The sequence below is a fragment of the Chlamydotis macqueenii genome, chromosome 3 (genome assembly GCF_036417535.1).
Source record: "Chlamydotis macqueenii isolate bChlMac1 chromosome 3, bChlMac1.mat, whole genome shotgun sequence".
Lineage (NCBI taxonomy): Eukaryota > Metazoa > Chordata > Aves > Otidiformes > Otididae > Chlamydotis > Chlamydotis macqueenii.
The window spans coordinates 17,067,786-17,077,735 of NC_141558.1; the positions used below are offsets into that span (position 1 = coordinate 17,067,786).

The window sequence follows — 9,950 nt, forward strand, 5'->3', positions numbered from 1 at the left end:
GAACTTATGTTTCAGAAATCAGCTATATGCAACGGAATTTTTCCAGGATATATTGAATTATGTAGGATAGGAGTCTTTTAAAAATGTTTTTGAGAGATGTTCAGCATTTAGATGAACTCTTGCTGTCTTTCTAATATAATATGCTAATTTTGTAAATATACAAAAACATCTTAGAAAAGCCTATCTTGACATGCAAATTCAATTGTTATAATTATATAGTCAAAACAGTTGGCCTCAAATGCACTGGATAAAATAACTTGTTTTGTGGAAATCTTCCGTTATGGGGACCAACAATAAGAGTACTTTCTAAGTTTAGTGAATGTGTGTGTGATTGTATGTATATTATTATTTTAAGCATATTTTAATTATAGCATTGACAATTTCACTTGCATAATCTATTCACAGCAAGAAAAAAAGTCATTTAAGCACATACTTGATGCTTTGAGTTATTTAATTTTAAAAGATCAGTAAAAGTAAAAATAAACAGTTCATTTAACTGTTATCTCTCTTTTCTTTCTTTTTTTTTTTCCAGTCACAAACTCGTAGAACTCCAAGTCTCTCAAGTCTTAACTCTCAAGATTCTAGTATTGAAATATCAAAACTTACTGATAAGGTTCAGGCAGAATACAGAGATGCATACAGAGAGTATATTGCTCAAATGTCACAGTTAGAAGGAGGTGCCAACTCTACTACAGTAAGTGGTAGGTCCTCCCCTCATAGCTCAAGTGCCTTCTATATGGGGCAGAGTACATCAGGGGGTTCCTTGCATTCCAGTGCAGAACAGGAAAAAGGAAAAGATAGTGAACAGAAACAAGATGATGGAAGAAAGTCCTTCTTGCTGAAGAGGAACGATGTTGTTGATTACAGTACTTCAGGTGTTTCTACTAATGATGCATCTCCTTTGGATCCTATTACTGAAGAAGATGAAAAATCGGATCAGTCTGGTTCTAAGCTCCTCCCAGGAAAGAAGTCTTTGGAAAGAACAAGTATTTTCCAGGCTGCAGATTTAAAGCTTAAGGGAGTTACCCTCCGGTATCAGAAACTTCCAAGTGATGAAGATGAGTCAGGAACTGAGGAATCAGATAATACTCCACTTCTTAAGGAAGGTAAAGATAAGAAAACAGATGGCAAAATAGACAAGCAGCCCAAATCTCCAGAACACGGACCTGAACCTATTAGAACCTTCATCAAAGCAAAGGAATACTTGACGGATGCCCTTTTGGATAAAAAAGATTCGTCTGATTCTGGTGTAAGATCCAATGAAAGTTCTCCAAATCATTCCCTCCATAATGAAGCAGCAGACGATTCACAGCTTGAAAAGGCAAATCTCATTGAGCTTGAAGATGACAGTCACAGTGGAAAGAGAGGAATTCCACACAGCCTTAGTGGCCTTCAAGATCCAGCTGTAGTTCGCATGTCTATTTGCTCAGAAGATAAGAAAAGCCCTTCTGAAAGCAGCTTGATAGCGAGTAGCCCAGAAGAGAACTGGCCAGCTTGCCAGAAAGTCTATAATTTAAATAGAACCCCTAGTACAGTAACGCTAAATAATAACAGTGCTCCAAACAATCGAGCTAATCAAAATTTTGAAGAAATACAAGGTATCCGAGATTCACCTCAAATTATCCTGCACCCTGGCTCAGGTTCCAATTCAACTGCGGTTCAGAATGAGAACCTGAAGAGCGTGGCTCACAAGCGGAGCCAGCGTTCAAGTTACACCAGGCTTTCAAAGGATTCGTCAGAGCTCCACACTGTTACAGCCTCAGAAGGGGCTGGTTTTGGAGAAGAAAGAGAGAGTATCCTTTAAAAAGAGGCCAGGTTGAAACAGAGTATGCCCATGAATTGTAGCTTGCTTGGATTCTTTGTAAGTGTGTGGTTACATTAAGCACTCTAGTTCAGGCTTTTGATATTGTAATAGAAGGTCTAGATTATTTTCTGTCATTTTCTTGGAGAGTAATAGTAATCTTTACAAGAAGCAAATTACTTCAGACCTTCCCCAGGAATAACAGTAGTACTTGTCAGCATGGAAAACCAATTCTTTGTTAAGGCACTATGCAAAGGTTTGGTCGGGGGCAAATGTTACAGAAGTAAGATGGTTTAATTATTAAAATTATGATGTGATTTTATTTTTCTTTTGGGATATGTATTACTTATCCCTTCTAAACATTCCAGTTAAGTCTGCATACTTGCAAGTAAGGTTAAGACTGTACATCTTTGCCATTTGACGTAAGAGATGCCAGGAGATTAAATATCACAACCTATGACACCCTTATCAAACTTTGTATTAATTAGTGGGTTAATGTGTGCAACATATATTACATATGTTGAAATTTGGGTGGTAAGGCACCTGTTCGGCTGTATGTACACTTTTACTCTGGATGTTTGATAATTGCTGTGGACTTTGTGAACTTTGGGTAGAGTGGTGATAAGGTTTGTAAGGAACGTTTTCTTGATGTGTCATTGGAATTGGCAGTTATTTATAAGGTAATACCTTATAATTGATTTAGTGGATCCATTATTTATTATAGGTATGTAATTTGACAGTCGCTGGTCTAAATAGATGCAACTACCTGAGCTACATTAAAATATTGTAAGGATAAAGTATGAATGTGATGTCTGAACTTATGGAGTATCTGTTGCTGTGCGTGGTCTTTCTTTGGTACAGTGTTTATCATTTGGCTATGGAAAGAAAAATAAGTGGTGTTTGCAGTTTTAAAAATAATGCATACTTTTTGAAATCTTGTCAGAGCTGTATGCCAGCTTCTTTATTTTGAAAGTACAGTGTTTGAAGATTTTTGTCATTTAAGTAATGTACTGGAATGTTATTGTAGCAAATACTTGTACTGTCCAGTGAAATCTGCATGTTTTTGAGGAAGAATTGTTCAAACTAGACTCTGGTAGTACAAAGAGAATAAAAAATAAATTGGCATGTTGGGTTTGTGTCCAGATTTCTATTTATTGTTTCTTCACTTGATAAAAATGTTACATCCATGTTGTCTTGGTTAAAGTACTTAACAGATTTAATTAAAAAGAATGCATAAAAACAATATTGTTATTAAGAGGCATCAAGTATAAAAATACATTTGATAAATGCCATTGTCAAAGCAGACATTTCTAAAGGAAGTGCTGTGAGCTGCAGAGATGCGGCCACCTCCCGCTAGTCCAAAGCAGTAATCCTGCTGTTTGTGGCGGTTAACATGTGCTGGTAGTTCTGCACAGCTTTGTTTCTGTCCTAGTGCATCTCCAACCAGATGCCTCCAGCAGGACCATGTGGTTGTGACCTTTGTTATCCAAATCAAGAGAATGCTTTTCTGTGCCAGAGTCAACAGAGAAAAACTGGCTTTATCTAGGCTCTTTATATTTTCATTCCATGTAAGTCTCGTACTTACAGGACTGGAGATACAATCTGTACACTTTTGGATTCTGTTAAACTGTTGTGTTATTTGATTTAATTAAAATCTACTCATCAGTGTTACAGAAGTACTAGAAACTCATGTGCACATATCTTTATTAGAAAGATGACTAGTTTACCAAAAAAGCCTCCCAAAACAAAATAAGAAGCCCTCAAAGCCCGTGTAGCTTCCAGATATTTTGCTGAATCTTTGGAAACAATTTTTTTGTTTGGTTTTGTTTTTTTTTTTTTTTTGTTTAGGTTCTTCCTATTAAAAAAAAAAAGAGTACAAAAAGAGTACGTCACTGCTTTCTGAAATTTTTGGGATGTTAAAGCTTTTTACAAGCATTGTTTTGTAAGAGAGCAAAAGAAGTATAGCCTTCTTCCTTTAAACATATTCATCGTTTTGATGAAAGATACCAATTATTTAAAATATTTTTTTTTCTGTTAAAGTCATCAAATAATCCAAATGGGTGAATTTTTACTTTTTGAGATCTTTTTATTCCTGAAAGTTTTATCCTTCTAGTCTTCATAAAATACCAAAATTGAGATGAAACAGGTAGTTGAGTGGAAAACTTTTTTAGTGTTTCTATTTTATATTCATTAATACTAGTGTAATTGCTTACCATTACTAAGAAACAATAGTTAAAAGCAAAGCGTCTGTGTAAGATTGTACGGGGCTTAATATAATAATACTCTCTTTGGGTATGTAGACCCATGGCCTGCGTGGGATGTGGGCACCTAAAATAATTTCAGTTCCAAACAGTGGTTCAGTCATCCTTCCTGTAACGGCCTTAACTGCATTATCTAGTAATGCATGCTGTAGTTTATATAATCAGCTATGTTCATCGGCTTGTTATTTAATGCCTTCCTAGTGGAGTTCCTAGAATCAGCAAAATACGAGTGCTTCATGGCCAGCTTAAGGACATCATGCTATAAAAGCTGTTTGTTAATAGGATGGTAAATAAAACTGACACTTAGAATCTACTTGCATAAAAATGACTAGATAGAGTGCATTTTTCTTCTCCATTGAAGCATCTTTTAAATTTTTTTTTATACAGGTGTTCATAAGCAAACAGAAGACAGTGTAGTACTGTGATAAAGGGAGAGAGAAAAAGAAGAGAGAAATGGAGTACTTAATACAGCACAGTAGTAAGAAGTGTCTTTTAGTACATAATATATAGATATGTTAGTTACTGTACATGCTTAATGAATTTCTCACATGCCTAATATGAAAGAATAGCATTTGCAAGAATTGAAAATAGCAGTTTCATAGCTGAAACTTGTTTCTTCTGTTCCACAGTTGCTATGGTTACTAGTCTGCTTAGTTTGTTGCGCAATTCTTGGAGTTAAGAAACCGTAAACAATTTCCAGTGTTGAAATATTAAATGTTAGCGCTGTGACTTGTGGGAATCATGGAACCCAGGAATTCCACAGAGAATGGAAATGAATGAAGAGTATAAAACAAAAAGACAACTGCAAACTTATTTCTGGTAGTCACCGCTTTCCAGAACTCTTGTAATGGTAGTTTATGTATCCACTCTAATTTTGGATGACTGAACACTACAGGAACTTGAAACCATGACTTCTTTGCCTAACTGAATCTGAAGAGCACAGTTTGGCTTGTCCTCTTGTCCTGATGCCTGGATATGTTTGCATGGTAGGGTCAAAATAAATCATTTTTTAAAGGAAAGATTGGATGCAAGTAACATTCCAGGATTTATGTGAGACTGTTATGGCTATTTGCCACATTTTCCAGGGTTGCAGTTTATGAGGAAGAAGGAGAGGGAAATTCTTACATCCCACTTGGAAAACCTGTAACAAAATAACGATCTTGTAAAGTTCTTGGAGATTCTGCAAAAAGGTTTCCGTTTTGTGCATGTCCTGCTCAGTCTGGGATACCTGATTACCCTGTATGACTTTGCCCATGCAGTAGAATATATATGTGGTCTTAATGAGTTTTCAGTCCTGAACTTCCTTAAATTTTATTTTTAAATACTGTTATTTTTTTTTGTTTCTGTTATTTTTTTTCTTTATATAATCTTTGGGAAACTTTCTTGGGACACACTTAGCATGGGTTTATTCAGTATGCTGAAAATAGATGGTTTCTCTTGTGGTCTGGGGTTCAGCTGTTCAGTTCTGTCCACAGAATCCTCAAAGCCTGTTTCTTACTTTTGCAACTCTTGCCGGAAGCTTTCTGGACCTCATGGTAAGAATATGGGAAGTTCTTTATATGGCCACAAGACGCACAGGCAGAGAATCCCAATAGCACCTGTTATCTGTAGTCTGGCATGTTGTACCCTGTGGCCTTGATAGCTTTGCCATCTGTGACAAGTTTATTTAACTTTCTAAATACATTACTAAGAAATTGCCACAGAAAATAATGTCTGGCTATTTGATGTCTCTTAACTGAAAGCCACAGTTGTGGTAAAATAGCAGTGTTAATACCTAGTAGTGAATTTTCAGACACGTGAGAGAAACACAACGTGCTAATTAGATAAAGCCTGGTGTTAGGGAGTTGGCCTTTTCTGTGCCAGATAATAGTTGTATTGGGGAGAACTTGGAGCAAAATTCAAATGTCAGTTAAGCGGAGAAGACTGGAAAGACTGCTTACCTTATGCACTGTTTTATGTTAGCCTTGTGCATATTTTAGATTTTCGTTATCTTCATTAAGGCCCATTTCATCAGTATGAGGGCGCATTTTGGGGTGATTTTACTTAGAATCTCCATGGGAATACAGAATAGTTTCATGAGCCTTGACATGTTTTCACAGGTTTCTGAATTTAAATGAGGAGGAAAAAAATAGGGAAGTGAGTGCCTAAAAATTTTAATAATCATAGGATCAGAATATTTAAAGGTCATCTAGTCCAACCCCTGTGCAAGTAGGGACATCTCCAACCACATCAGGTTGCTCAGAGCCCTGTCCAACCTGGCCTTGAATGTTTCCAGGGATGGCGCATCTATCACCCCTCTGGGCAACCTATGCCACTGCTTCACCACTGTAGTCGTAAAAAATTTTTTCCTTGTATCCAGTCTGAATCTACCTCCTTCTATTTTAAAACCATTACCCCTTGTCCTGTCACAACAGGCCCTACTAAACTGTTTCTCCCCATCTTTCCTATAGGCCCACTTTAGGTACTGGAAGGCCGATATAAGGTCTCCCCGGAGCCTGCTCTTCTCCAGGCTGAACAGCCCCAACTCTCTCAGCTTGTCCTCATAGGAAAGGTGCTCCAGCCTTCTTATCATCTTCGTGGCCCTCCTCTGGACCCTCTCCAACTGGTCCATGTCCTTCTTATGCTGGGGGCTCTACAGCTGGATGCAGTACTCCAGGTGGGGTCTCATGAGAGCAGGGTAGAGGGGCAGAATCATAGAATCATAGAATAGTTAGAGTTGGAAGGGACCTTCAACGGTCATCTAGTCCAACCCCCCTGCAAGAAGCAGGGACATCCCCGACTAGATCAGGTTGCTCAGAGCCTCATCCAGCCTGGCCTTGAACGATTCCAGGGATGGGGCATCCACCACCTCTCTGGGCAACCTGTTCCAGTGCTCTACAACTCTCATTGTAAAAAATTTTTTTCTCATATCTAATCTAAACCTACCTCCTTCTAATTTAAACCCATTACCCCTTGTTCTAACACAACAGGCCCTACTGAACAGCTTCTCCCCATCTTTCCTGTAGGCCCCCTTGAGGTATTGGAAGACCGCTATCAGGTCTCCCCGGAGCCTCCTCTTCTCCAGGCTGAACAGCCCCGACTCTCTCAGCCTGTCCTCATAAGAGAGGTGCTCCAGCCCTCTGATCATCTTTGTGGCCCTCCTCTGGACCCTTTCCAACTGGTCCATGTCTTTCTTGTGTTGGGGACTCCAGAACTGGACACAGTACTCCAGGTGGGGTCTCACCAGGGCAGAGTAGAGGGGCAGAATCACCTCCCTCGACCTGCTGGCCACGCTCCTCTTGATGCAGCCCAGGATGCGGTTGGCCTTCTGGGCCGCAAGGGCGCATTGCCGGCTCATGTTGAACCTCTCGTCTACCAACACTCCCAGGTCTTTCTCCTCAGGGCTGCTCTCGATCCAATCCCTGCCCAGCCTGTATTTGTGCTTGGGATTGCCACGACCCAGATGCAGGACCTTGCACTTGGCCTGGTTGAACTTCATGAGGTTGGCACGGGCCCACCTCTCCAGCCTGTCCAGGTCCCTCTGGATGGCATCCCTCCCTTCCAGCGAGTCGACGGCACCACACAGCTTGGTGTCATCGGCCTTGGTGTCATCGCCTCCCTCGACCTGCTGGCCGTGTTTCTTTTGATGCAGCCCAGGATGTGGTTGGCTTTCTGGGTTGCAGGCGCACGTTGCTGGCTCATGTTGAGCTTCTTGTCCACCAGCACTCCCAAGTCCTTCTTCTCAGGCCTGCTCCCAATCCATTCTCTGCCCATCCTGTATTTGTGCCTGGGATTGCCCCGACCCGCGTGCAGGACCGTGCACTTGGCCTGGTTGAACTTTGTGAGGTTTGCACAGTCCCACCTCTCCCGCCTGTCAAGGTCAAATATATAAATATAATATAAAGTATAAATAATATCAAGCCATGTTTTCAACAGAAATAGAATTTTCTAAAACATATGGAGACCTATCAAGCAGTGTTTAAAATATTATTTTAGCTATTTAACATCCAGATAAATTTTTCATTAAAGACATCAGTCACACAAGCTGAGTATGCAGTATGTTCTGCCCTTTGATTAACCAATGGAAGCAGGTTATAGAAGTCAAAATGGAATCTAAAGCTGATGAAATGCTAATTTTATTTTTTTTTTTTTGGCTGTAGTGTGTTTCTTGTTTTATTTCACTGATCTTATGCTTAGGTTGCTTATGATTGCTTTGTAAAAGTCTTCACATATAATTCTCAGATAGAGGTATGTATTCCTTGCAGCTGAGCACAGCTTCTGGTAGTGTAATGATTCCATTCTTTTGTGGTAAAACATAAGAATAATTATAAAGGAAATTTTCTTATTTTCTTGAGTTTTGAGTCTAACATTGGTATTTTCATTTGCAGATCTGACTCCTGTGATGCACATAGTATTTTATATGTTTGGTTTAGAAATTTATGCCCCGTCTTCCAGAAAGACTCAGAGCTACAGTTTTTAGCAATATTTTCTCAGTTAAAAGTGACTGTAGTTCCTTAATAAGACTGGTACTTGCAACATCAAATGTATGGGCCTTAAAAAGCATTAAAAGGTGTTCTATTTTTCCCAAAAGCCTGTTTTGTTACACTAGTGATACTGGATAAGCTTCTAAAAGAAATGCTGTTGGCTGACTTTCTCCTCCTAGTTTGTCATATCTTAGGGTCACCTTTTTCTGAAGAGGAAGGAAAAAAACCCCTTGGAATATTTTAGAACAACATGGTCTTTTGGAGGGAATAAAAAATAAAAACAGGTGAGAGGTTGTGTGAGGTTTTATGTAACAAAAGGTTGTATTTGAGAGATAATGTATACGTCTTTCAAAGATGGGATTGTAGCAACAGAGCATACTTTTTGTTATGTGAATTCTTGGTGTTGCCACTACATAGCACAGTGTACAGGGTTCTTTCATGCTTCCAGGTTCCTTTCTGTATACTGGTATCGCACATCCTTTTTGCTTCTTACAGAAGTAACCTGGATTGCAGAATTATCTTTGTAAGTAAACCAGAGTGTCTGTATATTGTTACTTGAGTACGTGTTTATGAAAGAGAAGGGGAGGAGAGGAATAATAGTGGTCCATTGTAAGATGTTATTTGTGCCCAGGATTTCTCGTGATAGAAAAAAAAAAGAACAAAGTTTGAATGATTTGTATGTGTCCCTGAAACCTAAAATAAAAACACAGGATATAATATTGACTATGGGGAACAGTAAAACTAAAATGGAAATTCTGTGATGCCTTACTGCCTTTCCTCGCTAATTAAACTACAGGGAAGCAATCAGCAGAGATCTAACTTTGTTTTTTAATATTTCTCTCTTTTGAAATAATGTGATTGTTTGTGCTTGGCTAAATGCAATACATATTCTTGAATCTGTTTACTTATCACAGCACCTTAAAATCTTTCTGAATTTGTCATAGTACTTTTGAGAGACAGCAATTTTTTACTAGCCTCTTTTTGGACACCAGAAAAATCCTTTCCCACCTCGGCAATGGTAGAATACAGAATTATACATATTTTCTAGGAGACTTGAGAACGGAGTCCTGAGCTTTCATCTGCCAGTCGAATTGAACTTTTATTGATATCAGAAGCCCCCTTTATTTTATGTTCATTTAAACCATGAGAAGTCCTGAAATGTAAACTGAAGATGTCTATTAAGTTAGCTTTCTGTCATCACTCAGCATTCTTGTTTTCCATCCTTTTGATGTTTCCTGTTTGCCTATAAACCTTGCAGCTTGTTTGTGATCTTCTCCTTTTGGTAAAGAGTTAAGGATTCTAACTTTGAATGTCTTTGGTGTACCAGTCATTTGGGAGTAAGTAAATTTGCTTTTCCGTGTTCTTACTGGACATGCTTTTGTCCTGTCTTGCCCCCACTCACGACGTTCAGTGCATGAGTGCATC

At 38.8% G+C, this 9,950-nt stretch overlaps 1 protein-coding gene across 9 annotated transcripts in view; it reads left to right on the forward strand.

The window, feature by feature from the left end:
• The window catches only part of KIDINS220 (kinase D interacting substrate 220), an 83,215-nt gene extending 80,283 nt beyond the window's left edge, over positions 1-2,932 (forward strand). For all 9 annotated transcript variants that reach the window (XM_086743799.1, XM_086743798.1, XM_086743803.1 and 6 more), the window contains one exon: positions 533-2,932. In XM_086743799.1, coding sequence (XP_086599925.1) covers positions 533-1,804 — 1,272 coding nt within the window. In that variant the 3' untranslated portion in view covers positions 1,805-2,932. The remainder of the gene's footprint in view (positions 1-532) is intronic.
• Positions 2,933-9,950: the final 7,018 nt, after the last annotated feature.